The 15,033-nt window shown below is 41.0% G+C and overlaps 1 protein-coding gene across 1 annotated transcript in view; it reads left to right on the forward strand.

The window, feature by feature from the left end:
- LOC124271009 (tyrosine-protein kinase Tec-like) overlaps positions 1 to 15,033 on the forward strand; it is a 46,590-nt gene that overhangs the window by 5,642 nt on the left and 25,915 nt on the right. Inside the window, 5 exon segments of the mRNA XM_046706072.1 lie at positions 9,810 to 9,970; positions 9,972 to 10,058; positions 11,120 to 11,218; positions 11,745 to 11,838; positions 14,559 to 14,696. Of these exon segments, the coding sequence (XP_046562028.1) occupies positions 9,905 to 9,970; positions 9,972 to 10,058; positions 11,120 to 11,218; positions 11,745 to 11,838; positions 14,559 to 14,696 (484 nt within the window). The 5' untranslated portion in view covers positions 9,810 to 9,904.

The raw sequence follows: 15,033 nt of genomic DNA on the forward strand, positions 1-15,033 counted from the left end.
TCCCGGGGTAGAATAGGTCTTCAGCAACCCATGCTTGCCACAAAAGGCGACTATGATTGTCGTAAGAGGCGACTAACGGGATCGGGTGGTCAGGCTCGCTGACTTGGTTGCCACATGTCATCGGTTCCCAATTGCGCAGATCGATGCTCATGCTGTTGATCACTGGATTGTCTGGTCCAGACTCGATTATTTACAGACCGCCGCCTTATAGCTGGAATATTGCTGAGTGCGGCGTAAAACTAAACTCAATCACTCACTCACCATGCTTATGTACATACTTTCTTTAAATTAGATGAGTTCTTCTTATATCCAGTCTTACCCTTTGAAACTTATAATAACAATATGATTGCACCCATTCTCAATATTAAAGTGTACAGAATGCATATATTTAATATCTGGTTAGGGCCTGTGTTTTGAAAAGATTGGCTACATTATCAATATGGATCAGGGTATGTTTTTTTTATCATTGGCCAGGTCATGATAGGTTGTGCTAGTGTGTATGGCCAACTTCCTTCTTTGTGGTGTACATTCATGTACTCTTTGTATGGTAGGAGCTATGTGAGTCATTTGGGTTAATGTTGCTGTTAAGATACATATTGTCAGCCAGTTGCAGTGCAGTTTACATCTAGATAAGGATTGTATGGGTAGTTGTGTGAAACCCAATTCTGGTGTTCCCTGCCATGATATTGCTGGAATATTGCTAAAAGGGGCGTCTTAATTTTGCATCTGTGTCGAAACTAGGATGACTTGAGGTATTTGCACAGGTAGTTTGACATAACGGTGTGTGACTGTTTGACAATGGTTTTGTTTGTTTCTTTAAAAAATCGAATGTAGTCGTCATCAGGATGGTGTAAAAAGTCCTTAACTGCTAGCCAGTTCTTATTTTCTTAATGTGCTTTTTTTCTGTACATGGGCGATGGGTAGCATGCGTGATATTGCTGGTTTATTGCTAAAGGCGGTGTAAAACTAAGCTCACTATGTGTACAAACCACAGTTTTGTCTCCTGTCATCATTTTCTTGTAGATTTTATTATGATCTTACTATCAGGTATGAGACATTGCACCTTTTTTAACTCTTTTACAAATTTTTCCAGATACATTCTGTTTTGCTGGGTTAGTGGTTGTAGAAGCCAATGATTGGACTTTGCTCCTTGTAACTGTGACAGTGAAAGTTGTTAAGTGTAATAGGTAACTATGTGTGGCTAGAGGTACTGCAGCATAGCCCTGTAAATACTTCCAGAAGCAATTCTTTCTGCAATAAAAATGCTACCCCAACATTTTAATCTCCTGCTTTCAGAATCATTCCCCAGAAGTTTGGAATGGATAATGTGATACCATATTTTTACTGAGTGTGTTATCGCAAAGGAAATAAAAAAAATTATGCGCCATGTAAGCACCCTGCTCTAATAATCACCCCATGGATCTTTGTTTTATTGTGTTTAATCTGTTTCATATCTGCAGTTTCAGTAATATTCAAATTTTGAGCATACAATGGTATAGAAAAGTACCATCATGAGATCACCATTATTTACAACACTGACCGAACTAACTTACAGTTGCCTTCAAATTGGGCTTTGTTGTGGCCGAATTATATTAGTGTCATAAATAGCATAAAGGAAAAAATTAAGGGATATTAATTTCTGTATTACAAGTGTATTACACAGTGTTCCAGAGTATATTCCTACTTCTCCATCATGTTAAATAGGGTTAGGAAGCAGAGAGCTATAGCTATATTATGTACATGTGAGAACTCCTAAAAGTGTTTTGACGACAAAGCTGGACATTTAACAAGAGAGCCAGCAGTTTATTAGACTAACAGCTAGTCACTGAAATGAACATATTTTACAGTAAAAATTATTGTTCATAAAAAATAATCATAAAATATAATGAAAAGGAGCCCAGAGACAGGCAGACAGATAATACTTTATGACCTTTTAAGGAAATTGTTTTAGATCACAGAGCTTCACAAAAATTCAAATGAATAACAACATAAAATATGACATTACTAAAAACATAAAAAGAGATAAATATGTGCTTAAATAGAATTAAATGAATAAGATGATAACTGGACATTCAACATTTGTTTAAAATTGCATTACTTTGAGGTACAAACGGCATTTGACCTTGTTTTGTCTTGGTGATTGGCACTGTATAGCTGCGGCCCCAGTCTAAGTAAACTTAGGCAGTAGTAATACAGTGGGGGTTCTGCCGCAGATGCGACTTAGAGGCTTATTTGTGTGAATTAAGCCTCCCAGCCCCCCTTAAAAACGGCGATGGTCTATCGAGAATCATCCTTAGATGTGCCGCCAGCCTAGACCCAAAGTTCCGAGGGCTGAGGTATCAGCCGGCTCGCCAGTGTGATGGTTAGAGCGTTGGGCAATACATTGTCGTGAGGGACGATCATCAATTCCTCTCGGACGAATCCCCTACCCGGTCCGTCTTGCAAGTAATACAGATTCGGTTCATCATCTTTGATGTCCACTCGGTCGATGCGGTACGTTTTCATGGACCATACAGAGTCTGTGGCACAACGTTCGTCCCCTCCTTCGAGTTCACCGGGCTGGTACACATACCTCATGACGACCCGGTCCGGTAGTTTTTTCTCTTTGCCGTGACGTGAAGGCACAGCCAATTCGGTCGTCAGAAATTTCATTCAAATGACTTCAACGGGTCTTTTAACGAGGAGTCGACCGACTTCATTGTTGATCACCAACACCACTCGCGGTAAGCGTACGACCCATTCTGTCGATTGTTTTTCTGGGTTGGCCATCTCTTGGGCATACTGATGTCAAAACAAACGCTCGGCTAAAGTCCTGTTGAATCTTTCGATGATGGCTTGGCTTCGGTGAGCTCCAACCACGCCTCGTCTCACCTGGACTTTATGCTTCGATAACAGCTGTGACACGGCCTCATGAACTCGCGTCCAGGATCGACTTGTAATTCGGTCGGCCAGGTCAAGCGACTGCGTTTGTAGATACGTTCTAAGGCCTTAGCGACTTGACTCGAATCTTTGGTCGTTAACGGCTCCGCTTCCTTATGGCGACTGGCAACATCCATGACGGTCAGGGCGTACTTGTACGTTTTGTTTCTCACCCTGTCGTGCGGGAGAAACAGGAGGTCGGCTTGATGGGTACGATTGGGTATGGAAATATCAAACTTTCTTCTCGGGATGTATCGGGGAGCCGGCAGGTAAACTTGCCAGATGGCTTGTCTTTTAAGCCAAGCTTTGTAGAGGTTTTTCTCCAAGTCGCTGTTGGCCTATTTTCGCAGCTCAATGTTCAACCGAATGTACGGTTCCATCCAGGGACTTTGATCGAATTGCAGCACCCGATGTATTTTAGTCAGCTTCATGCCCAGCGACAAGTACAGTTGCAGATTCCGATAGTGCACCACGTACTTGGTCTTGTTCATCAAGTTTGGGACAATTTTTCCACGTTGACCAGCTTATTTTTCCGAGCAACACGCGTTGATAGTCAGACATCAAGTCACCGTCAACCGTTCGGGAGCAAGCAGATAGCTGTTGTGAGCAGCGTGCAATGCCCTGGGATACTCAAAATCCACTTCGAGGATGTAGCCTTTGTTCGAATTCGGCGCGATGCTTGTGATATCGATCTCATCGTCCATCCATTCGAACCCCCCGGTGGGTAGAGACTGACTCATGACCCAGCCGTACTTTTGTTGGTGTCGAGATAGAGGATGTGGTTGGTGGGTTTGCTCGAGTTGTAGCTTTCCACGTGTTTGTTGTTGGCTTTCGTGGACCGTTTAGAGGCCATGGTAATCCCACCGCGCATCCCTTTCTCGATGAACAGGTGCATGTCGTAATCCGTGAGCAATTCCAGTTTAACTCTGGTTTTCTTCAAGAGCGCATCCCACGAGAGACCGGGGCTGGTGTAGTACCAGGCAGGGTCGAGTTGATACTGTTTCATACACGTTGTTCTGAAGGTCTCGAAGTTCGAACACGTTGGCCAGCAGCAGGATGTCCATTTTCAAGTAGAGGTCGTGATAATTGCCTAAATATTGACAGCCCAGTTTTTCCCACACGTTCTGGGCATGGGCGTAATCGTCCTGTGATATAGGGGACTCGTTCAAATGGCTGTAAAAGCAGTTGATGACGACGAGCTTTGGATAATTTATTATAACATTTAAAATATCCTAATTATATCAACTAGCTGATAAGCTACATTGGCTGCACTCTTGAACTTGAGCGGTCTTAATATGCAAAACTTCGCCATGTGATCTTGACCAGTTGTTGGTTTGCATATCAATCAGATCAATCTGACAGCGAAACTGAAAGTTTCAGGCAGAATTTGTTTCACTATGACACCTTTTGATGGTATTTGTCTGTTCAACTGACAGTTTTCACAGACAGATGTGGAATATCTCACCTGGTCACGAGTCAAATTAAAAAAACTGCTTACTTAGTTCATGTAATGCCTTCTTTTCGCCTCCATGTCCACATGACTGATGAGCATCTTTTATCACGCAATATAGGTATTCAAACTGAACAAAATATTTAGGAGATTCCTCTGTTCCCTTCTTTATCAAGCTCTTAATTCTGCCAACTTCAATTACAGCAAACTTTTTGATAAGTCTGTATTTTTTCTTATCCTGACTCACGATCTTTTGCTTATCTCCGGGGCGGTGGGGTAGCCTAGTGGTTAAAGCGTTGGCTCATCACACCGAAGACCCGGGTTCGATTCCCCACATGGGCACAATGTGTTAATCCCATTTCTGGTGTCCCCCGCCGTGATATTGCTGGAATATTGCTAAAAGCGGCGTAAAACTAAACTCAGTCAGGCAGTCAGTTTGCTTATCTCCCTTTCCCTTGCGAATGGTAGTTGAACACTTAAATCCCTTGAAGTTACTGAAGCGGACGTAAAATTACACTTCACCCACGAGTTACCTCCCTTTTCCTGCGAAAACAGTCATGTGACCAGCCTTACATGTCACTCCCTCCCTTTTGCCGAAGCGGATGGTTGGGCGAGCACTGGAGTCCCATATACGGCATTATATCCTTTTAATGTAGATCCTATTTTTAAAAATAACGCTGTGTATGGATTTGGCTATAATTACTCTGTATTATATGTAAAAATTTGTAAAAATTATTTGTATTTGTGCCATAATTTCATCGTAATGTAACTTGTTTACATTTCATGAAATCTTGCAGTGTTTGCAGGCACAGGTTATCCGTGGCTGATCCTCACCCCCATGCCCTTCGTGCATCAAACCATGTTCTTCCAGCTTGTGCTATACTTATTGTGTTGATTTATCAAATCTACAGTTTAATCAATATTTGTCTTATATCTATAGGCGTGCCATGGATCAGGTGAGGAAGTCATCACAAGTCATGGCTGATAAATCAGAAGATCAATCTGCAAACTTTATATTGCTTGCTATGGCTGAAATCCATAATACTGGTGCTATATTGAGTATGTTGCAGGGGCAGTCGTCTGGTTCGGGGGCGAAGAAGAGATCGGCTACAACGCAGTTGACACCGGCTCAAAGTAAGAAGTAGACATTTTTTATGATCCCCTGTTACTTCTACCTGAAGTACCTAAGAGATTGCGACTCAATCGACTTCCACGACTACTAGATCTTCTCCTGCAACTGCCACAGCAGGCCAGCTGTGTGACGAACTAACGGTTCCACAAAGGCGCTGAGTTGGAAAATCTCACCCTTTATCACATTGACTTGTTGATAACTTTTACTAAGGAAAAGTATTAGTTTGAAAGTCCATGTGCACAGTCTAGGACAGACTAGCATGAGTGATTAAAGACCTGTACGGGTAAAGATCTTACCTGTACATGAAGGGGTCGCAACTCATTTATGATAAAGATCTTATCATAATCTATGGGTTGTTATAGATATCTAGTAGTAAGAAGATACTAGTTTATCTGAAGCCACATGAATCAACATGATTCAACTTGTCTGAGATTGAAGTAAGACAAGAAAGTGGTCCCCCCGAGTTATAAGAACGCGACGGAACCTCTCATCTGCTGACAACGTGCGTGAACCCACGGACCTGCGTGAACCTACTCCTCAGAGAACTACCTCTCAAGAGTACGTTGGCGAACGTATACCTTTGCAAAGGTCTCCACAGTCTGACGACTCTGTCATCTTGGAGGAGGATAGAAGACATGAGAAGCCTACTCACACTTCAACATCTGCGAACCCTCAACGTTCGAGAACACCTAAGGATCCTTCTCCTACTCCAAGCCGCTCTAGATCGAGATCTCATATCTCTCACAGACGTTCGCGGAGTCACTCATCACGAACGAGACAGAGGTTCGCGAAGAGAAAGTTAATGTCACAGAGGTTCGCGAAGAGATGTATTCAGAGATAGAGGTTTGCGAAGAGAGGACCGTCAAGATAAACGTTTGCAAAGGGGGAATCTACAGATAGAGGATGTGAAAGGAAGGTTTTGAAAGGAAGTTTCGCAGGAGGAAGTTTAGAGAAGAGGCAATGCAGATATCTACAATAATGTAGACATCTACAAGGATCGTGAACCATAGGATTCCCGAACCCTCAGATCAACAAGCAGATATCAGTAATGCAGACATCTCCAAGGTTCGCGAACTCTCAGATCTACAGGCAGTTATCAGTAACGCAGACATCTACAGGGTTTGCGAACCATAGGGTTAACGAACCCTTAGATCAACAGGCAAGATGTTGACGTCAACTCTATTACCATACAGCTGAATAAAACGAAGCAATGATGAAAACGGATGGTTTTGTCAGAGTTTATAACTCAACAAAAAAGATCTACAATATGTGCAATCTCTACAGTTTACAGCCTACACAAACCTTATACCTGTATAGGTTCAGTTTCGGACGACAACCTACTTGATGAAAGGAATCCTTTCATCTACACGGATGCTGAGGTCTTATACCGGGTAGCAGATGGCCTGCGGATATTGTCGTTCACTCACTCACTCTAACCCAACAGAGACGTACTGCATATACGCTGATGACTTCGACTCCAATATGATATCACCTATGTAGCCTGGAGTACTGGAGAACCTCAAGGCGACCTTTGTAAAGGGCTTAAGGTTGACAATGCCTTCAAGAATACTTAAACGGACGTACAGATAATATTATTAACTCTCGTCACTCAGCGTGGGGATTAGGATTTTATATCCTGTCAACTAGATTCAACATCGGTATTTCTTCAAGATCCATACAGACATACATCTCGACAGCCTCCTTCTTCATGCTGGCTTATATTATCCACAATGGGAATACGTGATTTATATCACTGAACAAAATTTTACACTTGGAGCAACCCCTTATTCAAGAGGTTTATATGAGCGGCGTAGAATTATGCGCGCTTTTACTCAACCAACTAATTGCATCAGATTTTATGGAGGCCAACTTGCTACAACACTGGTGACGTCATGCTTGGAAGCTGATTGGTCCACGTCAGACAATGCCTCCCACGGACAGAGCAGGTGCCAGCAAGTTTACTGACATGTAAACAAACCCGTGGTACGGGGGAATACTTCATCGGCAGCCTTGGAAACAGTATACAACTACGGCCTGTTATCATCATGGGAATCTAATAGATGTCTAGCCTTGACAGCAGGATAAATGATGTTCATTTTGGAAGTTGTCGCTGATTAAAGGTCGGTATGAGTACCTGTCCCCTGCAATGCTACACTGGAGCCAGCCTTGCTATAAATAGACAACACTTCAATGTATGCTGATCAACACAGATTGCCTGCGTATATAAGGAGAAGAATGATGTATCATCACTGCAATCAGAGGTTAGCACTTCCAATGGAACGTCCTACCGTTGGCTCTATGATTATATATACGAATAACCAAGCCTATCGGCACCTATCTGCAGCATCAAGGTCTACGCAGTGCTGGTTATTTGGACGACAGCATACAGGTTCTTCAAAGTGCCAATCAACTTAGACAGCAGCTGAACTTCACAATTAAGTTGCTCACACAACTAAGATGGCTAGTGAACCTGATGAAGTTGGAGTTAGAATCAAACAAGATCTTCAATTGCTGTGAATAAGAATTATCACAACACAGAATCGAATTGTGGTCCCAGAAGATCATTGGGTCAAGATACAAGCCATGATTCCACAAGCAGTCATCTCTCCGTTAAAACTACAAACATGGCAATGTCTACTCGGTCTACTAACCTCGGCGCAGGACTTGACTCACACAGGAAGGTTACAAGTAAGGCCACTGCAACGGTTCCTGACAAAACATCTGGACAGACTAGCATGAGTGATTAAAGACCCTGTACGAGTAAAGATCTTACCTGTACATTAAGGGGTCGCTCATTTATGATAAAGACCTTATCATAATCTATGGTTTGTTATAGATATCTAGTAAAAAGAAGATACTATTATATCTTAAACCACATGAATCAAGATGATTCAACTTGTTAGTGATGGAAGTAAGACAAGAAAGTGGTCCCCCCGAATTATAACGGAAGTTGGAAGAATAGGATCTTGGAAATGCCGCTACGCAGTTCCCATGGGTGGGATACAGGACGTATCTAAGGACAGCTGATGATTCCAGGAAGTGGCCTGACCCACCACCAATCTGCAGGATTCTTTAAGCAAAAGATCATGAGTCAGGATAAGAAAAAATATGTAATTTTTCAAGTAAAATTGATATTTTATACTTATCCTGACTCATGAGGTCAAGCCCTCCCAACCTCCCCCCTGGAAACACTTCGGATTGCACAGCACATCCAAGTGCTTAGGCAGAAAAATCAGGAGAGAGTGACAAGTAAAGCTGGTCACATGACTGTTTACGCGGGAAAAGGGAGGTAGCTTGTGAGTGAGTGTATTTTTACGTCCTGCTTCGGGAACTTCAAGGGATTCAAGTGTTCCACTACCATTCGCAAGGGAGATAAGCAAAAGATCATGAGTCAAGATAAGTATAAAATATAAATTTTACTTGAAAAATTACATATTTGTGCTTTTACTTTCTTACAGTCTTTGGCGGAAGAAACTTCGTTTATTATTTCTTCATATTTTACTTCTTGCAAATACAGAGAATGCACCACTGTTGATTAAACTTTCAAATCTAATTTTGTCCTCCATCTCAGTGCAACTGTCAGTCGACTACTGGGAGACAAACTATGAAACACTAATCATTGTCTAAAAACACAAGCTCAACTAGGTTTCTAAATACACAAACTCAGCTTGCTCAATCTATGGGATTATGCAGATTATTTAATTGCCCAATCCACAGGAGCACTACTAATTGCGTAATGACAGGGTTTGGGCAGAGGGTCGCCCATTCTCGGGGATTACGCAAATGTCTCGCGTAATTCGCGGATTGGGCAATTCCGTAAATTATGCATGACGTATACATCCAAAGCAAATTCCAGTGCTTTGTGGGGGTGGGGTAGCCCAGTGGTTAAAGCATTCACTCATCACGCTGAAGGCACGGGTTCTGTCCTGTGTGAAACCTATTTCTGGTGTCCCAGCCTTGACATTGCTGGAATATTGCTAAAAGCTGTGTAAAACCCAACTCACTCACTTAATTACATTGTGGATGACTGCAATGTATAGTTATATGAGTTGTCTGTCCTTATTATCATAAAGATAATGACGTATTTGCTGTTCATTATCTGTTAAAGTATTGGGTACTCTGTAAGTTATGTAAATATTCAAAATGATTTTTTACAGGGAAAAGGACTAAAGTGACAAAATATGAACAAACTGAAAAATGTTGAAACATGTTCATGCTACAGCTAACCTGGTTTTGAGCTTCCATTGTCAATTGCTATTGATATAACCATGCCTGATGGTACTAATGGAAACATTTTACTCTTTGCAGGAGTGTGATTCACAGAACATTGCAGATGTAGTTCTTCATGTGAACTCCAGTTTGGTGACTTCTAAAGACTTCTGAAGTTGCAAGATTTCTTCAAAATGGCACGCCGACAGTCAACATGTAATATTATAAAGGTGGACTATCTTATGAAGAGGTCCCAGAACAAAAAACACATTCACATCCGAGAATTACAAGGGCAGACATTTTGTTCTTGATGAGGAATACCTGCGATACTTTGATGGAAAGCTTGAGGTAAGCATTTATTCTGGCTGAGCTATAGATAAGCTGCTTATCATTTTATTACTTGGAAATAGACTGAAAAAGATTCCTTTCAGAATTACTGACCAGTGCCACTACCCATGAAGATCAGATAGAATTGGTGTTCAGCAACCCATGCTTGTTGTAAGAGGCAACTAACTGGATCAGGTGGTCAGGCTCAATGACTTGATTGATGCATATTCATCATCTCACATTTGATCGATCTATAGACATTGATGCTCATGATGTCCATCACTGGATTGTTTGGTCCATATTTACAGCCCACTGTCATGAAGCTTGAAAATTGCTGAGTGCAATTCAACAAGGAAACAAACTAGATGAATACAAACGTTTAATTTTTGTGTTGAATCATTCACTGTTGACAACCTGAGAATTGGATTTATGAGAAATAACTACTGTGAAACATTGATCATAGTCAAGGTGGGATTGGGAAAAGGACAATCTGATATGGAGCATGCATATATTTTAGTTCTTTTCTTTCATTAGGGAACAACATCATTTCTCTTTACATGTTGGAAACATTTTTCTATTTTCAGTTTTTATGGATTGTTTTGTGAAAGAAGAAAGTTCAAATTGTGTTCTGCCATTTATAATGTTCTCTGTGTTTTTCTTTGTCTGGTTGGCTAAGTATAGGAAGGAGCATTTTTTTGGGGGCTTTACACTTTCCAGTTTTATGCCAGCTGCTCATTGGGAAACCAGTCTTTGTAACAAATCTTCTCTACACATCTCCTCCTCCGCTCCTCACCTACACATAATCAAGCATATGAACATGTATTTCTGACTGAAATGTCTACCAATGTGTGAAGCCCATTTCTGGTGTCCCCTGCTGTGATATTGCTGGAATATTGCTAAAAGCAGCATAAAACTATATTAACATGCTTACTCACTGAAATGTTTGCACACTTGTGATGCAAGTATTCAGGATACATGGGGCTGGACAAGGAAGACTAAGCACTATACATGCTATTCACACATTTTGCTGTGGGATGTTTGTTTCCATTATAGTTGAGTAAACACTATTATCAATGTTTCAGAAAAGAGGAAAGGAAAAGGGATGTATTGCTCTTCCCAATGTTAAAGCTGTAGAGAATGTGGAGAACCGTATGCTGGACAGCAGGGACAATGTCTTCCAGGTGAGAGGGGGGTCAAGGTGAGAGAGTGGGTCAAGGTGAGAGAGGGGGTCCAGGTGAGAGGAGGGTTAAGTTGAGAGAATGGTCCAGGTGAGAGAGGGGTCAAGGTGAGAGGGGGTCCAGGTCAGAGGGGGTCCAGGTCAGAGGGGATCAAGGTCAGAGAGGGATCAAGGTGAGATAGGAGGTTTCAGGTGAGAGAGGGGTCAAGGTGAGAAAGGGAGAACTGGTGAGTGTCAGGGTCCATGTGGGGTCCAAATGAGAGAAGTGGACCTAGGTGAGGAAGAGATCCTGGTGAAAGGTGGTGTAAGTGAGTGATGGGGATTAGTATGAGGTCTCTGAATGAGAGGGGGTTCAGGTGAGACTGGGGAAAGAGTGAGAAGGGGCTTCAGGTCAGAGAGGGGCCCAAATGAGTGGAAGGTCAAGGTGAGAGAGGGTCTGGGTGACAGAGGAGTCCAGGAGAGGGGAGGGATCAGGTTCAAGTGACATTTTAATTAAGTGTATGACTTAGTTGATGTTGTGTTGTCGCCAGGTGATGTACCATGAAAACAACGACTTCTTCACATTATACATTGTTGCTCTAAATGCTGACCAGAGGGACAGCTGGGTGACAGCAATAAGACAGCGTAAGTGCCATTATTACCTCCTATTTTAGTTAACTATGAGGGTTAGAAATTGGGTGGGACAAAGGAACCAGATTATTAAAGAACAAATAAACTTTGTTTTTTTGTACTCTTTTAACTATTACATATGAAAGTTTTGTGGTTAAATTAATACCGGCGATTAAAGTTGCCAAAAAACTTTGTTTTTGTAACTCTGTTTAACTGCAGTTACATATGAAAGTTTTGTGGTTAGCACTTATCATTTTGATGACACCAAATTCATTCTTTAAAAATTTGTGGTTAATTAATAGCGTTGTGGGAAGCTGAAGATTATTAAAAGTTGCCTTTAAAAAGTGAAAGTTTTGTGGTTAGCTTCACTTTAAAACTTCGCGATTAAAAGTTGCCAAAAAGTCGCCTGCTTCACTCTCACCCGCCAACGAAACCACAGACAGGTTACGTAACTCTGTCGCCAGAGCACTGCAGTGACGTCATATGAGGAAGGATTTTCAGTTAGTTGTATAGAAAGTGTGTAGCACGCTCATCATTTTGATGATTTCTCGACATCAACAACGATATGCCGAATCGTTGCTTTGTCGTCAATTGCTCCTAGGGGTCGGGCGATGGTCACCATGCACAAATTTCCACAGGACCCCGCAGTTCGTGCTAAATGGGTTATATTTGTAAGTGTGAAGTGAGCGTTGTGGAAGCCTGAAACGATATCTTACTTGTGTTCAGATCGCTTCACAGAAGTTAAAGAATCAAAACTACTTACTAGTTGTAGTAAAATATGTATATGATTGATGACCATAAAGATTTTCCATGACACAACTTGTAACATAACGATTTCTTCCTCGGAAGTGAGGTTGTGGTCGGAAGTAACAATAATATTGTAAGTAGTATTATATTGACACCCACCTCGCTGCCACGAGAGAAATTGTTATGTTATAAGCTATGTCATGCAAAATCCTATTGGCCATTAGTCAAATACATATTTTGCTATCAGTAGAATGTAGTTTTGATTTTGTAACTCGGTGAAAACAAACCTAAATAGCATTTATCCTCAGACTGGCGGATGTTCGCGACAGGGCCACCATTTTGAAAATCGTGAAAAGTCACGGGCTAAAGTCTGTTAGAATTAATGAGATTATGGTTTGTTTTCATCAAGTTAGAAAATCAAAACTACTTTCTACTCATAGTTAAATATGTATTTGAATCATAACCAAAAGGGACTTTTGCATGACACAACTTATAACATACTGCTCGATTTCTTCCACAGGAGGCCCTTATATTTGGAGTAGGTGAAACTGGGGTCTGATAAAGTGAATTTTATAACAATACTGTAATATCTAGATATATTTCTTGCTACATTCCTAGTGGTTAACGTCTCCACTCACCAGTATGTTGAATAGATACTAGTCAATGTTATAGGAACAATGTCAGGCTATTATATTTGGTCCTATAATCCTAATTCCAAGTGAGTCTTTTTATAAAAAAGTGATAATTTAGTTTTCACAATAATGAGCAATCAATCAATGTATTAATGGTTAATCCTTTGTTAGCCAAGAAGGCAATCAATTGTATTGGCGGTTTTGAAAATAGGACGTTGTTTTCACGAAGACACCGACACGACAGAGCGTATTCAGTATAGATTAGTAAATCTACATACATAAACACTACCTTTTGACAAATCCGCTGTGTAAAATAAAAGTAATTAATCAATCAGCGTTTTATCGGTTAATCCTTTGATCGATGTTTATAATGTTGAGTATTTACTCCAGACACAAGAAATGCCAAATGGGAACCTTTGTCGGGTAATCTAAGTGTGTTACCACTAATTATACTTGTTATAAATTCATTAACTGACCATCAAGTGAATGATGACAAATAACATGTGTAGGTTTATACCACCTAACACGGGTTACAACAAGGGAGTATTAATTGCTGTAGTGCATGTGAAAACTTATGGGCCAACACTGTTTTGAGAATACAAACAGATTTTTACATGACATGATTAAATATCGAGGTAAAACAACACAGAAATGGGATCAATTTGGATCAGTCATTATACAAATAAGGCCTAAAGACACCAAGCGATTTTTACAGAATCTTCTATGAAAACAAGTTGTAACTCGGAAACTAGGCAAAGCAGGAGACAAAATTAAATGACAGTAGATTGTGAGAACATACAGCTTTCATTTTCCACAACAGTTGTCACGATTTCAGGTTTATACAAACCTGTAAACAAGATAATTTACCCCCTGAAATGTAGATGAATTTTGCATCGGCCCTCATATCTATTCCTCATATGACGTCACAGAGACGCGCCGCTCTGATTGGTTGAAATTTCTTCGCGGGTGAGAATTGTGCACTGTTGTCAAAAAGGTTGATTTAAGTTAATTAAAGACCGAAGTGAGTAGTTTTAATGACGGGGTTTCATTTATAGCGATGCCAGTTAGTGATTTATGTATTTGTACCCCCTAGAGTATATGTGATCTTTAAGGCTAGAGTTAATATTTCATACACTTATTGTGATAGCACTGACAAATGAATGGAAGCATGAAGCCTGGTAGGGCATTCGTTGATGTCTGTGTGGGATTCATTGCGTGGAGTTACTAGACTGCCTTTTGTGCTGCAATACATTTCTTGTGGGGACACATCTGACATATTCATCATACACTTGTGGTAAATTCAGATGGGGCTTATATGTTGTAAGATATGCACACTCGGTGTCTATATTTTTGCAGAAGCTCTAAAACTAGGGGCCAATTTAGTACCGAAATATCACAAAGGAGTGTGGACAAAAACTTCTCGCAAATACAACTGCTGTGATCAGCTATACCGCAATGCTCCAGGCTGTGAGGTGGCAACACATGAACAACAAGGTGAGTCAGGTTTCAACACATGAACAACAAGGTGAGTCAGTTTTCAACACATGAAACAAGGTGAGTCAGTTTTCAACACATGAACAACAAGGTGAGTCAGTTTTCAACACATGAACAAGGTGAGTCAGTTTTCAACACATGAACAAGGTGAGTCAGTTTTCAACACATGAACATCAAGGTGAGTCAGTTTTCAACACATCAGTTTTCAAACAACAAGGTGAGTCAGCTTCAACACTTGAACAACAAGGTGAGTCCAACACATGAACAAGGTGAGTCAGTTTTCAACACATGAACAACAAGGTGAGTCAGTTTTCAACACATGAACAACAAGGTGAGT

This window comes from Haliotis rubra, unplaced genomic scaffold (genome assembly GCF_003918875.1).
Source record: "Haliotis rubra isolate DU_JTF1 unplaced genomic scaffold, ASM391887v1 Scf1567, whole genome shotgun sequence".
Classification (NCBI taxonomy): domain Eukaryota; kingdom Metazoa; phylum Mollusca; class Gastropoda; order Lepetellida; family Haliotidae; genus Haliotis; species Haliotis rubra.